Here is a 21,919-nt window from a genome sequence, read left to right on the forward strand (position 1 = left end):
GTTCTAAAGAGCTGTGCCTGGAATTATGTGGATATGAACTACTCAGGATAGCTATGGAGAACACTGATCCCTTTCAGAATTAGCTTTTTCTAGAACTATTTAGTTGTTCTGTTTAGCCTAGAAATTGCACACCCCTCTACTGCAGATGAATCTCATGCAAACTGTCCAGCCACCCTGTCACAGAGCCATGAACAGAACCCTGAAATCCTGACTTTATCCCCTACTTTAAATCATAAGGCGACCACGCTTGATGCTATAGTGAAGAGACATCTCCTCTTACAGACTTACTTGTGCTCTGTGGTGTTGGAATTCTTCTTAGTGCCAGAAATTTCTTCCCCATTCTTCTCCCAATAGCTGTAAGTGAGGGGGCTGGGACTTGTGGTGAGGTTACATTGCAGGATGATGGGAGAACTAGACTGGTGAATGTGCACATCCTCGCTGGCATTGATCCTGGGCTCTGGAACAAAGTGCACATTAAAGAGAGTCATAAATCTCAGCTAACAACTGCACCTCGAACCCAGGTCTAATGTTCAGTTGGGAGATGGGGAGGGAAGAGACTACTGCTTCACTAATTTGGGAGATAAAGAAAGAATCACAAACAGCTGACCACTAGTGAAGGCAACAGTTTAAGGACCAGTTCCCCTATATAAAAAATAAGAATTTTAGATTCTTCACTTTCACACTTCAAACAACCTCTACACACCTCAGAGTAAGATTTTTACAAATCTTTTGCATATGGTGGAATGCAAAGAAGTAAGCTGCATATTTGGTGACTGCAAGCAAAATCAGCTTCTTTTCCTCACCTCCTGAAGGAAGTAAGTCATTGTTTCTGGGCAATATAATGCAGTTTTATTCATTCAGAATAAAGCAAACCCTTTTCTATATGCAGAAACTTCAGGCAAAAACAGTCTGCTTTGGCGAATAATATGCATCTCTTTGGGTACCCAGTTCCCAGGAAAAAAACACACGTCAACAGTCTTAGGAACAAGGCCATGTCTACAAGGGGGAATATGCTCTCATTATTGCCATCACTGTAGCTGCAACAGTATAAATCCCTATTGGAAATGGACAGAATTGCTTTTTCTGCTGGTAGATCTTACTCCCGCTTGAAATTAAGGGTAGGCTGCACCAGTGCAAACTGGTTTATAAACAGTTTTTATCCTGTCCACATGAGGGTGCAGCTTCACTAACTGGTAGCCTGTGAAGGCTGAAATTGGAGCAAATTCCCAACCGTAGGCAAATTGCAAGTCACAAACTACAAAAATCTGAGGTGGGGTTGAGAAAGTGTTGCCTTTAAAGTGCATAACACTAAATGTGCGTTGCATTAACTTCTTTGCTATGTAGCATACGTTGGTCTCTAAAGTGTTCAGGCATGGGACACATGGGTGTCATGTCTACAACCTTCTTGTGGTATCCTCTGTGAGTAGCATAAAGCGAAATGGAGGCAGAAGAAATGTGGAACACAGGCTTGATCACATCAAATAAATGATATAAAATTCAGGAAATGTGCAGTTTAGGTTCCAATTCTAATCTTAAAGATGAACTGTGAAAGAAAAGAGATTCCATTTAAGCATCTATGTTTCTCCTATTATGTGTAATTCCTTGAAAAGGATTTGTATCCTGCTTGTTTTTTCATATTGGGAATTCAGATCTTGTGCATTCTTGCATACTATGGACAACCTGAGAACTAGAAGGTTTTTTTATGAAGGAGTGAACAAAAAAATTAAAGCTAGTTGAGCAGAAATGTAGTGTTTATTCACTGTTTAAACATGTTCATTTTTATTAAAGCAATTTTATCTCAGTCTGAAGAATTTTGCTTTGTTAAGAATTCTACACAACACTCAATACGATTCAAAGGCCAAAGACCCAGTCCTCATTTTAGTCATCCAGTAAGTCTTCCCATAAAGTGGGTAGACAAGACTTGACATTCCTGATATTTTTAAAGTTAAAAACCTAGCAGATTTTTTAAAAAGAAGCTTTTAAGCTTTCTTTATACATTGTAAAGATAAAATATTCTCTCTCTTTTGCAGGCCATCTTTAACTCTGGCCCTACAATTGCATTCCACATTTAGGCCAGAAGACCCTGATCAGCTGTGTCCATGACACTCAGCATTGTGCTGTTGCACACAGTATATGAATTACAACAGTATGCAAGTTAGTTGCACAGTATAATTCACATTCATCTTTTCAGCATGTACCAAGAACTGGAGAGGAAAGGGGAATCTCTGGCTCCTGTTCTTTTTTCTTTTCTTTTTTTTTTTTTTTTTTTTGGAGGGGGGGGGTAGGGAAATGCAGAATCTCTAGCCATAAAGAAAAGGGAAAAAAAAGTTTCTGTTGACCTCACTAGTTGACACAAGTTGGCTGAGAAGGGACTGTATGACTGGGTGGAAGGGCAGCCAACAAGGGGGATGAGTTGGAACTTTGTAGCCCATACTGGAAATAGCATTTGTAGTTGAGGGGAGAATCTCCCACTTGTACAGTAGTTGGAGGGTGAAAAGGTTTTTGTTTTTTAAATAAAGGGGGAAGAATATATTTCCTACCTTTACTCAGTTGAGTTTGACTGGCAATGTCCTTAATTTTATTTAATAGGAAAAATTTTCTTGTTCACTTGAATAGAATTTGCTTGCAACACTGAGTCCCAGTCATACACGTAAGGGTTACATGCTCTGCTGACATGTTTTTAGTTATTTTCTGAAGCGTTGAATATCTCACATTTCAATCCTGAGTGGCAGTGTGAGAACATATAAATTGTACGAGTCCAACCATATATATGAGGCCTTTCAGAAATTAGCGTTGGGAACTTGGACATTATGAATTTTCTCCTTAAATCTGAAAGCGGCATTATGCACAATTAAGGGTTAATATCCACAACCACCAAATTTTGAGAGCTGGCCATTGGAACGATGAGTGGACAAAATGCTTTTCCCAAACTGCAAAGCAAGGAATTTTTCTACTGAGACTAAGAAAAGATCTTATCTACCTTCAAACTAAAAAATTATTAAGCGTGAGAAATCACAGGTTTAAAAGATGAGAGAACTTTTGGTGGTTAGGCTTGGAAAAATGCTAATATCTCAGAATACAAGAACTTTCTTTGCATTCCAAACAGTAGGAGAGGAAACAGCAGATGGGTTGCCAGGTGTGGGTGTGGTTTATACAAACACATTCATATAATTCCTAATAACATTTCATAATGATGTCTGAAAGTCAAAGAAGAATATTGATTCCAGTTGGTTCAATATACCTTGCTGACAGCTATTTAAAAACATTTGGAGTAAGTCACACCATACAGTCTTCTGAAGTCTCATCTGTAAAGCACTTGGAAAGCAAATTATTAAATTGAATCAGGAAAAAAACGAGGCACCATGAAGGTTGTATTGTTATTCATAATGGAACATTAATCTCTACAATAATATAGTACTTCCCCTTCTTGCTGCTGCCCAGCGAGGCAAAGTGAGAAATCTTACTACTGATGACCGATAAGCCCCTTACATCACCACTTGATACGTGTATGTCTTTCCTTCCTAATTCTACTAGGTTGGCTATGCAAACTCCCTCTTGCAGTTACTTAGAAGTCCCAGTATTAACCACCCCATCCCAGATACAATATTGCAGCTATCAAAATGCTGGAGTTCCTTCTGTCCTTTCTTGTAGAAACTTTATTACTGTCCATCAGCTGCAACTCTGCCCCACTATGTTCTGCAATAGGAATTTTACCTGTGCAAGGACCACAAGGTCCTAGATGGAAGAAAATCATTTGTTTACCACTCCACCACTATTCTCCTCTCCTTTCATACCCCAATATCATCCCCAATGAGCAAGCACACAAGATTTGTTCATCTAAACAAAAAATACTGTCAACTATGAAAATACTTTGATAGAAATAACCCTTTGAAGCAACATTAACTCAATTTCTGGGAATTTTGTAAACAGACATCAGCTTTACTAGAACTGACTGATATTTGCTTGTTTTACAGATTTTCATTCAATATGAAAAGAAATATCTTCAGTTTTATTTATGTCAATGAACTATAAATAGCATTTTCCTGTCAAAAGAGGAAACTGGTCAAACAAGTGTACTGGCCACTGTAAAAGTGAACTGGATATTTTTAAACAGAGTCAATAGTAGAGGCAGTCTGATGCTGTCTGCAGTACACTGGACTGAAGCCATGGAGGCACTATGGTGGTGGTTAGAGAGCGCACCCTGCAGTGACTCTGGAATGGAAAGCATATATGCTGCCATCAAAGAATGTTACAAGCATCATACCTCCAAAAAGCAAGTAATGGAAAACAGTTTTAATCTAGTCTACAGAACTAGAAAATTTGTGTAATAGAGACTTATCCAGAAGTGCTTTGGGAATTGCTTTATTTTCCAAATGTTTTTCATATTCAGCCAATAATGGACCATTTTAGGTCTGCTTTTCAAACTGTAAGTTGATGACCCGGAGCTCAGAACAAACAAGCTAATTGGGACTTTAATGTCTATCTCTGCCAGTTTAGACCTATTCTTACCCACCTGTCAGTTACATAGTAATGTTTGTGATATTTATAGGTGGTCACTTAAAAGTTTGTGGAGCTGAATGAAATAATGGGAACCAAGGGAACAACAAGGCTTTTTACAGAACTTGTTGGGTGCTTTCATACCTATCCTGAGAATATGAAAATTACTAAACACAGATGTTTGAAGCAAGAAGAGTTAAAGATTGAGAATGTAACTTAGAGTTCCCTGATGGTTGACCACTTTAAGTATTAAAATGTTAGCAGAAGACACTAATGTTTCATCAATCTGTAAGAAAGCAGAAAAGCAAGCAGGCATTGCTGTTTAGTTCTGAGGCGCTCATGCATGGTGGGTTAGGTGTGCACACACAAAAAAGCTGTCCCACTCCAAAAAGGAACATCCTGAAGATTCTCATGAGGAAAATCCTTCCCATACCTCACGTTTGAGGTGTCAATTGTATATGAGCTGTGGTTTTAAAATAAGTGCATCCAACTGGAATCCATCATCTTGTGGAAGGGCAGTATGGGAGCCTTAGTGTCTAGTTCAGGGGTGGGCAAACTTTTTGGGCCGAGGGCCACATCTGGATGGGGAAATAGTATGCAGGGCCGGGGCAGAGGGTTGGGGTGCTGGAGGGAGTGTGGGAGGGGGTGTGGTGTGCAGAAAGGGGCTCAGGGCAAGGGATTGGGGCAGAGGAGGGGTGCAGGATGTATAAGGGGGCTCAGGGCAGGGGGTTGGGGTGCAGGGTGTACAAGGGGACTCAGGGCAGGGGGCTGTGGTGCAGGAGGGGTGCGGACTGCGGGAGGGGGCTCAGGGCAGGGAGCTGGGGTGCAGGGTGTACAAGGGGACTCAGGGCAGGGGGCTGGGGTGCAGGAGGGGTTCGGGCTCCAGCCACGCTTACCTCAAGCGGCTCCGGAGTGGCAGCGGCACGCACTGGGGCCAGGGCAGGCTCCCTGCACACCTGCCCTGTCCCCGGCCCCGCGCCGCTCCAGGAAGCGCTGCGGCCCCCAGGGGAGGTGGGGCGGAGATACCTTCCCCAAAGCTCCCATTGGCCGCGGTTCCCCATTGGCCAATGGGAGCTGCGAGGGGCGGTGCCTAGAGGCAAGGGCAACACATGGAGCCCTCTGCCCTCCCCGCCCAGGGGCTGCAGGAATGTGGTGCCGGCGGCGCCGTGGACTGGATCCAAAGCCCTGAGGGGCCAGATCCAGCCCGCGGGCCGTAGTTTGCCCACCCCTGGTCTAGTTGGAAACCAACTTCCAGTTCTCCTGTTTAACTTTTCAAATCAGTATTCAGTATTCAGTTCTACTTTTCACTGCATTCTGTTTTGATATTAACAATGACATTTTGTTTTAGCCACCACAATTAAAGCAGGCTCTACTAGTTTATTGTGTCTATTTTTGAATACCCAAGATGGTGTCAAATGAGATCAGTGGAAGAGTGACCACCATTAGCTGAAAGAAGAACAGGAGTACTTGTGGCACCTTAGAGATGCATCCGAAGAAGTGGGCTGTAGTCCACGAAAGCTTATGCTCTAATAAATTTGTTAGTCTCTAAGGTGCCACAAGTACTCCTGTTCTTCTTTTTGCGGATACAGACTAACACGGCTGCTACTCTGAAACCTGTCACCATTAGCTGAAGACTCCAACACCATTTTAATCAAAAGCCTTCATTTCAAATACAATTTAGTTAAGCTGTAAGATGCATTTCTCCTAATGGAAAATTACAGAATAGTTTCTACTCCGTGCACTACTGTATTCTGCCTTTGCAAGCTTAAACACTCTGGGATACTTCATACTTGTACTCCTGCCTTCCAGGTACAGGTTGAGCTTCTTTAGCTAGATCTCCCTTAAGCTCCATTTCCAATGTGCAGTTACCTAGAGATTAAACCTTAAGAGCTCTGCTTCCCACAAACTACAGCAGTTCAAGCCTCCCTTGTGGGCACAGTACAGTTGTTTAAGTGTTTGAGTACAGTGTTTGTCTCACCAATATGAAACAAACAAAAACAAAAGTGTGTCCTGAACACAAGGCACTTGGCAATATAGTCATAATACACAATCCAAAATTAGGAAACATTGGATAATTGAACTGCAGGCATGCAAGAGACAAGACAGGTCTTTAACTGGGGATGGAGATGGAAGCTTAGAACCTCCATCCCAAAAAGTACATTCAGTTACAAATGACCTATTTGAGGGAGATAGGAAACACAATTTGAGACATTTCATAAGGACTCTATCAAATATATGCTTCAAGAACTTAATAATTAGCTTTTCATTCAAAAAGGTTCTTCCCCCTCCCCAAAAGACTACTGGGGGGAGGGATAGCTCAGTGGTTTGAGCATTGGTCTGCTAAACCCAGGGTTGTGAGTTCAATCCTTGAGGGGGCCACTTGGGGATCTGGGGCAAAATCAGTACTTGGTCCTGCTAGTGAAGGCAGGGGGCTAGACTCGATGACCTTTCAAGGTCCCTTCCAGTTCTAGGAGATGGGATATCTCCATTTTTTTTTTTAAAGGAGACTGGGTAGGCAAGGAATAGAGACGAGAAATACAACAGACCTTCATGGGCAGCAGAAGCAGGTAATCATATGAAATAGGAGAGACAAGGTGCATAATATCTTTTATTGGACCAACTTCTACTGGTAACATGAAGAAGTGCCCTGTGTCACTCGAAAGCTTGTCTCTCACCAACTGAAGTTGGTCCAATAAAAGATATTACTTCACCCACCTTGTCTCTCTAATATCCTGGGACTGACTACACTACACTACCAGCTACAACTACACTGTATCTGAGACAGGAACCAGACTTCCAGAAGTTAAACTTGCTGCAGGACAATTCAGCTTTGTCTTGAGATAACACCATTCCCTGAAACCTGAAGGCTCTTGCTGCTGTGACTGATGTTAATAACTTACAGGTCTGAGTCCACTGTGACCTCTACAGGCTATGGAGGGGTCAAGTCCTAGGACTGGAAACTGAACAGGTTTATCAAGTCAAACAAACCAATGTTTTTTAGGTTTTAAACAAATCCATGTCATTGGATTAATTCTGTTTATTTTTCCACATACATTCATGTTCTTTCCATTTTCCAGAGGCAGGTTCTCTGATCCATCAGTACTGACTAAGGCAAGTCACTTGTTTTCGTCCATAATCATTTTCATATTGCAGCACTCTTCTGTAATACAGTCAGATAGTTCAGCTTGGTACCCCACCTGAGCACTAGCTACCAGGTTTACATTTGCACGGGGTTCCTTCAGATACCACTACATCGATTAAACAGATGTCACTACACAATCGGAGAGCTTGAGTTATGCAATATGAAGCTCAATATATGCAGCGAGAAATTACATTTCTATGCTATCCTGGTTTATGTATAGTAGTGTTAAAGATAACATCCATCCTCTACTATTCACAACCCTAAAACAGTGAAACATTTACACTAACAAATCAAAAAAACCTCTCCTTTACCTTCTGCTCTTCACATTTGTACACAGTCAAGTCACTCTCTGCATGTATTTAATTTTGAATCTGTGTAGATGCAAGCTGTATATCAATCACTACATCTAAGAGAAAGCAAACAGTATTCTTTCTATTCAATGTACATAAAAATAGGATTGTGTTAAAATGGTTCTGAAAATACCAGAAGCAAAACTCGTGTGGAACCTAATAAAGACAGCAGAAAGCATGTACAAAATCTATGACAATAAATGGAACAAACAGCAATTGAGAATCAACTTATCCGATCCAGTATAAGTTTTTAAAAAGGGATGTTACATTCTCAGTGGGGAGTCATTTGGCTAAAGCTAGCGCACATTAAGTTGATAACATCCCTTCACTCTGAGTGGCATTCACTTTCACACCACCATGTAAGAACAGCTGTATCAGTAATGTGCTGCTGCGTCAGAGAATCTGTTAGGACACATACTGTTGTTTAGAAAAGAAAAGAAGCTCCATGACTTTATGGAAAAATCCAGGCTTTAAAGGTCACATGTAACAACAAAATCAAAATGGGAAGGATTTGTACAGAAGCTTATGAACTCAAAACCATGTAAGTAAGGAAGGTATTCAGAGATTCCAAGAAAAAAAAAAAAAAAGAAATAAAAGTGGTTAGATCAGGAAAGAATAAAAACCAAAATAGAAAGGCACTCATGAAGAAGCCAGCGATAGGATGCAGGAAACCTACTATAAAAGTAAAGGGTAGTGGTAGAAAAAAAAAAATCCAACACTGAGCTTGTTTTAACACTATAGGATAGTTCCATAGATTTTCGCAAGTCCTTTGATCCTATGGAGGAGAGAGAGACAAGGAGAAAAGAAAAAAAAAAAAACGGTGGCAGACACACACTCAAGCACTACAACTGGAGGAATAATCTTGGGTTCAAAAAACAAGACAAAGGGTGGTAATATCAAGGGTCATGGGAGAGGGAGAAGGGTCACTGGACTGCCTCTAGTTACTACAGTACTACTACTGTAGGGTGCTGAACTCACTCTGAAGGACGCTTATCGTAGCCTGGGCTCGAATCCACGTTATGGAGGGATTTTGCCTCAAGTCATTCCTCCTGGGATCGTTGCTGGCCCTGCACTCGTAAGTCCCAGAGTCTTCCAATGTAAGGCGGGTTATTCTCAGCACACTCACGCCGTTCGCCCCGTAGGCAGTGTTAATGGTGACACGGCGCTTCCGAGCACCATCCCACAGCTGTTTGAAAGACTCAGCCCGGTTGACTTCAGCATACCACCACTGGATCTCTGGAGTGGGTTTCCCAACCACGTCACAGTACAGCTCAAAGGCATCCCCTGTGAGTTTAGTTTCTGACATGGGCGACTTGACAAACCCAGCTAGAGGGAGGGGCAGCAGAAATGCAGTGATAGACCAGCAGAAAATAACAGATGTTATAAAGAACAAAGCAAGTGAGTTGCAGAAAACAAAGGATTAGATAAGACATCATAATTTACAGCAACCAGGTGTTAACAAGACTTTTATAGAAAGAAAGCGCAACACACAGAGCGCTTGCTAATTTTGTTGGCTTGAAGGTGTGTTATAGTTTTCATATCACAGCACACCCTCTCAAGGAAGAGGAGTTCTTGGGAGACAGACTACCAGGATAAGCATTTTATGATGGGTTTTCTATAGTGTCAAACTGGATTATAGGAGGCTGCATCAGGGGAACCATAAACAGCAAACACGCATCACCTTTTGGAACTGGAAAGTGATGAAATGGCACCAGGGAGCTATGGAAAAGCAGACTGTGAATTATGGTGGTCCTTTTCTAGCTGCTTGAACTGTTTGGTTTATACAAGTTAAATGTCCAACAGAAGCCTTTCCCCCGTTCATTCTCAGCCTTCTCATTAAAACAGAAAACCGATCAAACACCAACTACAGAAAAAAATAGCAAGCTTCTGTCCTATATACCTCTCCACCATGAACTCTACTTTGACCTTTTCTTCCACCTATTCTGAACTTCAGAGGCAGGGAATTCCCTGAGATATAAGTGACCTACTTTCTGGCGGTAGCTAGATCACTGCAGCTGAAAGCAGCAGATTCTCACAATCCCTGTTAAATTATGATAGGGATTTTCATTTTACACATACAGAATGACAAAATTATTTCACTAATTGAGAAACTTACAGCATTGAGTAACTAGATATGTTATAAGGGAAGTCCTTCTGTATCTTTGTAAAAGATGCATAGTTGTAATTCAGTACCAAAACCATTGGAGCCCCTTCTGTGACATAAATTTCCCTGCTATTTACCAGCATTACTACATCAGTGCATTTGACTTTGTTTTAAGTTGCCCTCCAAAGCATATTTTGGAAGTGACCCACTGAAAATAGTGCAGATTTAAAGCAAGTCTATTTTGTATACTGAAAATTTTAGAAAAAACAGCTGGCCAGCTAGATTATGCAGCAAAACCTGTCAGATCTATGTTGAATTCTCTCTGGACACCAGGGATCAGCAACAGCAGCAAGCAGGGAGGGCAGACAGTGTTACTGACATCTATACCACTGATAAAATAGACTGCTCCACCCCACACATCCCCACACTCTTCTCCCACCCCCAAACACAATCCATTTCAGAAAGAGGTGTAGGGAAACAAGCCTTTGGTCTCCGTTATAAGGGACAGGAGGAATGAGAGGCTTATTCCATTAAACTTTCCATGCACACTGATTAGATGAAAATTTTCAGTCCCTTGTCAGACAGTTTGGACCACATCCTTTTATTCTTGTTCCAAGGTTCTCTCTTCTCTGCTACTCAATAGGTAACTGATGAACTGCGGTAAAATAAAATTCAAGTGAACAATAAATGTACACTGGAAAGCTATTATTATAACAAGTGTTTCTGTAGATTTAGGAGGAATTTTGTATTTATGTTACTCAGGCCGCAGGCAGTTGAAGTATGGACAGGAAAAGCTTTTCTTGCTGTTCTAGTACTGGTTCCTCCAGAGCAATTGAGATAATCCATTATAATGGTGTATAAACAAGGCCTAAAATTCAACATTCACATTTAAGCTAGGCATAAACGGTGTTCATCCAAGGACCATTTTAGTAATTTGCCAGGAGCCCTAAGGCTACACTTAACTTTTATATTAAGTAGATATCAGCTGCCTTCATCTTCAGTAGAAGAGTGCTGACTGTGAGATTATAGGTCCCAATACAACGTGCCATCTTGATCTGTGTAACCAGATCTGTAATCTCTACAGACTGTTGCTCCATACTACAAACTGCTTTTTAGAATTCCCCGAGATGTATTTGGGTTCCCCTAACTGAAGCAGCATAGCACAGAAGTTGCTGCAGCACACGCTTCAGTTAAATACAGATTAACATCTCCCATTGGCATTCTACACAGTCATGCATTAGACCACAAATGAGGAAATAATGAACTACTTTCTACCACACAAGATATTTGGGGTTTGCAGAGAGCTCCCCCCACAAAAGGATGGAGCCCTGGAAGGATTTAGAAGTGAGAGAAGTTATAGGAAACCTCCCTATACAAAGCGTATTCTGAAAATGCCTTATTAGTAAGGGACTAGCTGCATGATTAGAAATGCCATGCAAGTCTATCAACTTTTACATGTAACTCAGCGCTTTGCATTTTCACTAATTCATTACTAGCTACACAACACCAAACAGCATCAGCAAGTTTCAGGCAGTACCTTCAGCGAGCCATTTCCGATAAGGAAAGAATTCCAAGAAGAAACTACAAGTAGAGGTAAAATCCATACGCACCCCATGGATTATTCAAAAAATGGAATGCACACTAAACAGAACACTTTCCATAATGGAAAAGACAAGACTAGAAACTTATCTGGAAAACTCATGCTGTTTGGCAATTCTGTCAACATTTGCCATAAGTGTACAAAACCAAGCAAATAGAGAAAGAATGTACAGATTTCACTGCTTATACAAGAGGCTTCTGAAGCCAGAAAGTTTCCTTACTTGGTTTTCCCCCATGGCATGTATACATGGGGGGGTTTTGTAGTTGTCAAGGCTGCTTCCCCACTCTGAACTTTAGGGTACAAATGTGGGGGCCTGCATGAAAACTTCTGAGCTTAACTACCAGCTTAGATCTGGTCCGCTGCCACCACTTCCAATGTGCTAATTCCCTTCCCTGGGTAGCCTTGAGAGACTCTTCACCAATTCTCTGGTGGATCAAGATCCAAACCCCTTGGATCTAAAAACAAGGAAAAATCAATCCGGTTCTTAAAAAGAAGGCTTTTAATGAAAGAAAAAGGTAAAAATCATCTCTGTAAAATCAGGATGGGAAATAACTTTACAGGGTAATCAAACTTAAAAAGCCCAGAGGACCCCCTTCTAGCCTTAGGTTCAAAGTTACAGCAAACAGAGGTAAACACCCTAGTAAGAGATACATTTACAAGTTGAGAAAACAAAGATAAAACTAACACGCCTTGCCTGGCTGTTTACTTACAAGTTTGAAATATGAGAGACTTGTTCAGAAAGATTTGGAGAGCCTGGATTGATGTCTGGTCCCTCTTAGTCCCAAGAGCGAACTCCCCCAAAACAAAGAGCACAAACAAAAGCCTCCCCCCAAAGATTTGAAAGTATCTTGTCCCCCTAGTGGTCCTTTGGGTCAGGTGTCAGCCAGGTTACCTGAGCTTCTTAACCCTTTACAGGTAAAAGGATTTTGGAGTCTCTGGCCAGGAGGGATTTTTTAGTATTGTACACAGGAGGGCTGTTACCCTTCCCTTTATAGTTATGACAGTAGCATTTTGCATAAAGACAGATATTCAGGAGGTAGGTGCTACAGAAAGAAGGAATAATAACTTATTCTCAAGAAGACAGCCCCCAAAAGAAAATCTCTCTCTCAACAGATAAAGGAGAAAAATAGGTCAAAGTTTACTGATCTTGACATCTGTTTACATCTGAAAATTGCCCTCATTCAGATTTTCTAGCTGCCTACAGCTTTTAAAGCTGAATGCACCCTTCTCACATTTTGAAAACCCCCAAAACAATTCAGAAAGAACAACAGTCTTGCTTGGACTTTGCAAGTGTCATTAAGGCACAGTTGGGAGCACTAAGTCTTGTAAAATTTGGGCTGACATTTGATGCTGATGCTGTAGAACAAAAGAGATAAGAGAGTGGGAAAGGCATATATTTAACTGAGGTCTCCAGTCCACCTGCTAGCTCTTCAAGTGCAAGGTAAAGAACTAAAGCCTTTTGCAAGTTATAGAATAGCCCTGGTGCACTAGACAAAAAGGGCTCAGCCTCAGACACTACTTACTGAGAACAAGCAAATGGAAATGCCTATAGAAATATTCTCCCTCTAAATAAGGCAGGTTCTTATGGCCAGGGTTGTAAAGCTACCAGTAGCTTACAATCACTGGTAAGCTATTGACTGCTTTGTAAACTGCTAGGTAGTGAAATGCACCATGGAAAAAACAAATCAAAACATTGTTCTACTGTACGTGGTAGCACTGAGCAAGTGGAGAGTTACTGTGAAGTCTGTCACAAGATTTACCACAAAGTCTCAATATAATTCCATGATACACCAGAAGACAAGGGATGTTACACTACAGGACAGTCTGGGAAGCTTTGCCATTTCAGGGTAACATTTACTTGCTGTCACCAACATAAACTGAGCTATAAATTTTTGTAATTTATTTTCTTCTACGGCATTGTTCTTCAGATAAAGTCATAGGTTTAAGTAATGAAAGAGATATTATACACCTCTACCCCGATATAACGCGACCTGATATAACACGAATTCGGATATAACACGGTAAAGCAGCGCTCCGGGGGAGGTGGGGGAGAGGGGCTGAGCGCTCCGGCGGATCAAAGCAAGTTTGATATAATGCGTTTTCACCTATAATGCGGTAAGATTTTTTGGCTCCCGAGGACAGTGTTGTATCGGGGTAGAGGTTATTAGAAGCTCAATAGCCAAGATTCCTTTTTTTTTTTTTTTTTTTTTTTTTTTTTTTAAGTATATAAGCATAGTGCTCAGGAGAGCAAAGGACTGATGGCATGACCTAGAACTAGTCAATGTGGATAAATTTTCCATGTGCATCTCCACCAATGCATATGAAGTCTGACCTGCAATAGCTCCTGCAGTACCTGTCTAAGAACTACAGATTACAGATTGTGCAGCAGTTGTACAATGTGGAGATTCACTAAGATCTAGAATGAGAAATTACTTTTATTCAAATGCTAAAGGAACACTTTTTTCTGTAAGGACAGCTAGGAAAACTCTAAGACAGAAAGAATATTTGAGAGTCAGTACTTAGTTTATATACTGAAAGGAGACATATAATGTAACGTAAGTAAACTAACAGCACCAGAATGTTAGGAAAACTTCATGATAACAGACCCAGAGTGAAAAATAGGAGACAGGAAATTCTAGTAATCATGCTTAAAAAAAATATCAGATTTTAAGTACGTTCATTGACTAGGTCCTATCGGCAAAGGCATGCAAATTCTCAGCTGGACCAAGAGCTGCATTTTTGTCCAGCATACTTCTGATATGCATATTCTATGCAGCTAATTTTGGAATAACTGATCTGCCAAAGATCAAGAGTGATGTAAAGCTAAACTCTGTGCCCCTTTAGCATACCTGAGACACAGAACTCAGTGGAAGAGCACTGCCAGTTCACAATGATCTCCTAATCTGCACGCCAACTGGTAATGACATGGCAGGTGAGTGGAGTAGGCTTTCCTGCCCCTTTCTGCTGGTTGTTGTGTCATCTGTCATGTCACCTTACCATTGGTCGTATTACGAATGGGTTAGGCAATCACTCGCACAAAGCCTAATTGCAATAAAATGTTTATGCAATGTTACAAACCTTAGAAAGCATGATTTAAACAAGTACGGCAACTCCATGACATCTTGGTTGGAGCCCAATTCAAAACCACAAAAGGGGATTCCTTAATGGTTAAACAATCTCATGAAAAATTTAAAAGATTCCTACTTCCTTTCTGCCTGCTCTTTCTAGCAGAAAGAGTGATCTCAGTGGGGGAAAGAGAGCAATCAAGGAAAATATTTTCGCTACCATCTATCTCTTTACCAGTCCAAAAATAGCTCAGAATTCAGTAGTTAACTATCTTTTGGTAGAAGAGACTATTTTGATTCTGAATCATCTCTTACCTTTTATTACCAAGACTTCATAACTGATGTATTTGGCTATAAACGTATTGATGCCTGCAGGGTCAAAGCATCAAGGACATTAATCTTTGTAAGCAGTTGTCTGGTTTACAGGAGGCAGTTTAAAATAAAACCTAGTCTTACTTGAATTTGCATGGGCAACCTTAATTTGGGCATTTTACTTTTTGAGTGCTTGACTTTACACCCTTAAAAGAGCTGGAAGAATATTAAGTGTAATTTGATTTAGGGTTCACGCTACACTACAAAAAGCTACTACCACAAGGTAGTGCCTAATACTGATTTTACAGCACAGGCAGGACTCTAACCATCTTAATCATGCTCCCAAGTTGTGCTACAGTGCTGCGAAGTCCAAGGCTGGGCCATAATTCAGTCCATTCTACACTGCAAAGCCAAACAGTGTTTCACCGACATCAGAGAGAATCACCATACTGTAACCAGGCCCCAAAATGTATTAGCTTTTTGTAGCTCAGACAGGATTTTACCAGGGTGGATAAAAATCAATAATTTAAAAAATAAATTAAAAAAAAACCAAACTGATTTTTTTATTTAAATCAGATTGTTTTTATAAAATGCTTTTTGAGGAAAAAACCTATCGAAAGATAGTTTTAATTAAGATTTATTATAGCTCAAAGATATCTCATGGAATAGGGATTATAAATTCTAATTCTATAATATGAGACAATATATTCATGTAATGTTTAAGAAAAGTTTTGTAAATGAGTTCCAATAGTTCATGGATTAGGGACCCAATCTTATAGGGATCTAGGGGCTTCTGTACAGATTATTTAGTTTAATCTTTCTATCTACCCAATGGGACTCAGTGCTCAGTCTAGAAGATACCATCAGAGATGCTTAGTTTTGCAGTTCTCAAACTCTGGATTTGTGTCTCCAGAGATAACATGTTTGTTAACAGCAAAAATGTTTTTAAATAAATAAATAAAATAAAATAAATAAATAAATAGAGGTGAGAAATAACAGACCTCAAGCTTATGTCCCTCTGCAAATTTGTGTACACAGAGTCAATCCCTTACCTCTCTCTAAAAGTGCAAAGTTTCAAAAAGTTCAACGACTAGAACAGGGATCGGCAACCTTTGGTATGCAGCCCGCCAGGGTAAGCACCCTGATGGGCTGGGCCGGTTTGTTTACCTGCCGCGTCTGCAGGTTCAGCCAATCGCGGCTCCCACTGGTCACGGTTCGCCGTCCCAGGCCAATGGGGGCTGCGGGAAGCGGCACGGGGTGAGGGATGTGCTGGCCGCCGCTTCCTGCAGACCCTATTGGCCTGGTGTTTACCCTGGCGGGTCACCTGCCAAAAGTTGCCAATCCCTGAAATAGAAGATTGTTGGGGGCGGAATAGATCTGGACAAGGAGAAGAAGTCTGGAGATAAATGTGAGAAGGGAGGGACAGGCAGTAGAAAGAAAAGTGAAACTGTTTGAGCAGCATATTCCAGAAGTCTTGAGGTCTTTCTGAGCGTAGCCTTCATTGATTTGAGATCTACCATACCATTCTCTCACTAGAAGGGAAAACCTATAATGGCAGCAGGCCTTAAAAGAGACCCAGTTTGGGAATAAGAACCATTCAAGAAATATATGTTTGCTGATGATGTTTTAAAGAAAGTCACAACAGTGAACTGGTAGAAGTCACTTAAGCACTCAGATTCAGAGCCTGTTGAAGTGATAATCTCATTTATTGTAATTTGTCCAGCTAAATTAACCACTGTATGGGATGTTCAACTAGAAGTAGCCAGATGTACTTTTGGATGACCAGCTAACTACACCTCCATCCCCAAATCTGAAAGAGCCTTCACTATTAGCATTTGGCTTTTTATTAAAATAAGAAAGCACATGGTCTCCTAGGAATTCTCAGAAGCATTGCATGCACTTCCAACTGCATCTTATTTGACGCTCATTTTAGCATATTTACCTCCATTAGCCCCACCTGTTACCATTACTGACATCACAAATGCTGAAAGAAAACTGCAGTAAGATCATTATTAAAGGAACTGGATTCTATATTTTCTCAGTTTATCCTCCCCCCCCCCCCCCACCACCACCACCACCTTTCACTTTTCCTGCAGCAGCCCTCATTTGGGCTTTGGCAGCTTGAATATTGTGTGTGCATACTAATCACACTGATTTTTTTGGCTACAAACTTTCTTCTTTAGTGGATGTCATAACTATAAAGGGAAGGGTGTAACAGCTGTCCTGTGTACAGTACTATAAAATCCCTCCTGGCCAGAGACTCCAAAATCCTTTTCCCTGTAAAGGGTTAAGAAGCTCAGGTAACCTGGCCGGCATCTGATCCAAAGGACCAATAAGGGGACAAGATACTTTCAAATCTTGGGGGGGGGGGGGGGGGAAGGTTTTTGTTTGTGCTCTTTGTTTGGGAGTCGTTCGCTCTTGGGACTGAGAGGGACCAGACATCAATCCAGGTTCTCCCCATCTTTCTAAACAAGTCTCTCCTATTTCAAACTTGTAAGTAAAAAGCCAGGCAAGGCGTCTTAGTTTTACTTTGTTTTCTCAACTTGTAAATGTACCTTTTACTAGAGTGTTTATCTTTGTTTGCTGTACTTTGAACCTGAGACTAGAGGGGGGTCCTCTGAGCTCTTTAAGTTTGATTACCCTGTAAAGTTATTTTCCATACTGATTTTACAGAGATGATTTTTACCTTTTTCTTTAATTAAAAGCCTTCTTTTCAAGAACCTGATTGATCTTTCCTTGTTTTTAGATCCAAGGGGGGTTGGAACTGTATTCACCAGGAGTTGGTGGGAGGAAGGAGGGGGGATGGTTAATTTCTCCTTGGTTTAAGATCCAAGGGGTTTGGATCTGTATTCACCAGGGAATTGGTGAAAAGTTTCTCAAGGCTTCCCAGGGAAGGGAATTCATTTGGGAATGGTGGCAGTGGACCAGATCTAAGCTGGTAGTTAAGCTTAGAAGTCTTCATGCAGGCCCCCACATTTGTACCCTAAAGTTCAAAGTGGGGAAGCAGCCTTGACAGTGGAACACATTAATTATCTGTAGCACTTCAGACAAGGTATAGCATCTTTATTTAATCTGTAAGAAATGAAACCAACCCAGTTATAGAAACAAACTCATTTCACTAGCTATCTATTCAAGATTTAACTAAAGATTACTTAAGTCTGTGGTTCTGAACCTTTTCCATATCAGGACCATGCTTGTAACCCCTCCCATCTAGACAGGAAACAGTCCCTCTTTCCCCAACCCTCATATCTATCCATAGGAAACAGACAATGTGGCCACCACACCCAGACTAAGAACCTCAGTCTCAGATAGAAAGGTAGTAATTACAGACCACTAGTGACCTATTTGTCTTCTCCCACACAAGTCCTGATGGAATTTAAAATAAAAAGTTTAAGTTTCCTCAGTGTAAACATTCAAGTATAATGTTTACCTCCACAAAGCAAACATGATCAAAATGTGAGAGTGGGTGGAGGTTCTCTTCATATAGGATCATCATGTAATAACAATCAAGAACTGCCCTTTCGAAAGACACCACACTAAAGATGACACCATTCTCAGAAATACTGGTGCTCCTACTGAAGGCTCCTGCTGTTCAGCTTCTTCACTTTTAAGAAGAAACTGGAACTTCTCTTGAACCTTATTGTTGTATTATTGCAAGATATTATGATCTATGGGCAAGACTGTTAAGATTTCCTCTAGTGATTATCTTACCACCACAATCATGTGCCTGCAAATATGTAGTAATTATAAGAAAGGTAAATTTAAGGAATTCAGACCCTGAATATTCCCCATTTGCTACAAGAGTTTGAACAAGCATGGGATAAGCACCCCTTTACTCATGGGTTCCAAGCTTATGTCAGTCTGTTGATTATTGTATGTTTTCAGAATGTAACATTTGAATAAGAATATTATCAAAGCAAAATGCATCCAAATATGATTTTTACTGGAGAAAGATTGTAGTCGGAAGAACACAAAACAGGTTAATGTTCAACTTCATTTACAAGTGACAAAGAACTTCAGACTTAGCTTAGTATGGGGCGGGAGGTTGGGGGGAGGAAATAAAGCCATTTTCTGTTTTGTACACCAAAGATTCTGAAGCACTATTTAATTGCCAATTTTGTTGATGGTGACAAGGCATAGGAATCCTGTTCATTCTTCGGCAGTTTGGCTCAGAGGAGCGGACAGTAGCTGATGCAGTAGTTTGCAAGAATGATTTGCAAGATACTAGTGACAGATATGGGTAATGAGATGCTATTTTTACACAATCACACTTCTCAAACATTCAGAAGTTCCTAACACAGCCACCATTTTCTGTCCAGAGCAAAACAGCACATTTCACTTCCAATGCTTGCTTTCTGTTGTAAACCCAGAGTTACCAAGGGTATATTTACACAGCATTTTGGACTGAGTAGGAGTAATCTGGGTCAACAGATTCAGGCTAGCACTCTTAAAATAGCTGTATAGACAGCGCTTGAAATTGTGGCTTGGGCTGGAGCTTGGACTCTGAAGCCTGGTGGGGGTGGGCTTCAGAGCCTGAGCCACAACTTCAAAGCACTGTCTACACAGCTATTTTTAGAGCATCAGCATGAGCCCCACGAGCCAAGTCTGTCGGCCCAGCTGGGAGGCTCGCTCCCATTCACTCCAGAATTCTGACCTAGAGATTCAAATAAAAGAGCGGAATCCAGTGCTCGTCTGGCTCCAAGCTCCAACTGAGCTGACTCGTTATGTAACCTCAGGACAGTCATTTTACTTCCTTGTGCCTCAGTCACTCCAGATGGAAAAGTGTTCAAAGAGATCCTGCCCAATGGAAAACACAGAGTGTATGAGTTGTGTTTTCATGAAGTTTAAATACAAGACTATGGAGTTTGCTGTAGCATGAAGATTCGACATCTCAGTAACAGGAAAAGCAAAAGACTAAAACAGTTAAATATTCTTGGTACAACTATCCTGAACAGGATCTAAAGATAGATTAAGATAGCACACTGTTCAGTACATTGGAAAGTATACACCCTAGCGACATTAGCTAAAGAAATTAGAAGACATCAGTCAAGAACCACCCATAGACATCTTTTGATTTAGTATTATCAATATATCAAGCTGCATAGGAGATGCACAGTAAGACAACTCAAGGGTGTGGACTAAGGCCTGGTCTACACTAGGAAATTAGATTAGTATAACTACATCACTCGGGGATGTGAAAAATCCACACCCCTCAGCAGTGCAGTTAGATTGGCCTAACCCCTGATGTAGACAGCGCTAGGTCAACAGGAGAATTCTCCCATCAACCTAGCTACTGCCTCTCAGGGACGTGGAGCACATATGCCAATGGGACGGGATCTCCCGTCGGCATAGATAGCGTCTTCACTGAAGCGCTACAGCAGTGGTTCTCAAACTGTGGGTCGCGACCCTGTTTTAATGGGGTCACCAGGGCTGGCTTAGACTTGCTGGGGGGCCCAGGGCTGAAGCCTGAGCCCCAGTGCCCGGGCCGAAGCCAGAGGCACTTTGGCCCCTCCACCCAGGGCCGCGGGTGGGCTCAGGCTTCGGTCCCCCCTCCTCAGGTCGTGTAGTAATTTTTGTTGTCAGAAGGGGGTTGCGGTGCAATGAAGTTTGAGAACCCCTGCACTACAGCACTGCCGCAGTATTTTAAGGGTAGACAAGCCCTAATTGTAATAAATGCAGACTACTACTTTCAAAAAGGTTTGTTTAGCTGTGTAATATTTTGATCACACTCTTGCTTAAAAGAGCTGCACCCAGTTTCCTCAGCCCAACAGTTTCTATAGGAAGCAGTGTTGTACATAAATGGCATGCTGTCAGTGAAACTAGTTTGATCAAAGTGTGCATTTCAGAGATTTCAGCAAAATGGCTGCACATATACCACAGGAGGGATTGACATTTGATGCAAGCAGTGAGCCCGTCACTAGAGACTAATGGAAGCCAACTTACTGTAAGAAATGTAAGTTGAATATTCAAGTACTAAATTCCTTTAAAAGGATTTTTCTAAACATGAAAAGGGAAAACAAACTGGTTTATACTCCTTACACTGGCCACAATATTGCTAGTATCACATACCTACACTATGGAAACTTGTCCAGCACCATCTGTGCAAACCAATGTATTCATCACAGAAAGTTAAATTATACATAAATGGATTAGACAGTCAAAGAATCACAGGACTGGAAGGGACCTCAAGAGGTCATCTAGTCCAGTCCCTTATACTCATGGCAGGACAAAGTATTATCTAGACCAGTGGTCACCAACCGGTCGATTGCGATCTCCAGCTGTGGCGTGTGGTATAGCGGGGCTGCCACTAAGACAGGCTCCCTGGCTGCCGTGGCCTCTCACTGCTCCTGGAAGTGGCCAGCAAGCCCCCGCAAGCACTGGCCCCACAGCTCCCATTGGTCAGGAACGGGGAGCTGTGGCCAATGGGAGCTGCGGGGGCAGCGCCTGCAAGAGGGGCAGCGCCTGCAGAGCCACGTCCCCGTCCCTCCCCCAAGGAGCTGCAGGGGCGCGTTGGCCCCTTCCAGGAGCAGCGTGGCCACATGGTGCATTACTGGCTGGCTGGCTGGGTAGGGGGTGGCCTGCCTTGTGATGGGGAGGTGGTGCCAATGTGCCTGAGTGGGGCCAGGGCAGGCAGGGAGCCCCCCAGTGGGAGCCCACACACTAACCCCCAGCCCTGAGCCCCCTCCCAGAGCCAGCACCCCATACACCCTACTGCATCCCAACACGCTTCCCGGAGTCCACACCCTGCACCCCCCTCCTGCACCCCAACACTGTGTCCCAGCCCGGAGCCCCCTCCTGCACCCAAACTCCCTCCCGAGCTTGCACCCCTCACCCCTTCCTGCATCCCAA

General features: G+C 41.9%; 1 protein-coding gene across 1 annotated transcript in view; it reads right to left on the reverse strand.

Moving 5' to 3' along the window:
* The window catches only part of NPTN (neuroplastin), a 129,747-nt gene that overhangs the window by 60,303 nt on the left and 47,525 nt on the right, over nt 1-21,919 (reverse strand). Inside the window, exons 2-3 of the mRNA XM_005306350.5 lie at nt 8,968-9,315; nt 289-457 (exon numbers count right to left, since the gene is read on the reverse strand). Of these exons, the coding sequence (XP_005306407.1) occupies nt 289-457; nt 8,968-9,315 (517 nt within the window). The remainder of the gene's footprint in view (nt 1-288; nt 458-8,967; nt 9,316-21,919) is intronic.

Source organism: Chrysemys picta, chromosome 10 (genome assembly GCF_011386835.1).
Source record: "Chrysemys picta bellii isolate R12L10 chromosome 10, ASM1138683v2, whole genome shotgun sequence".
NCBI lineage: Eukaryota > Metazoa > Chordata > Testudines > Emydidae > Chrysemys > Chrysemys picta.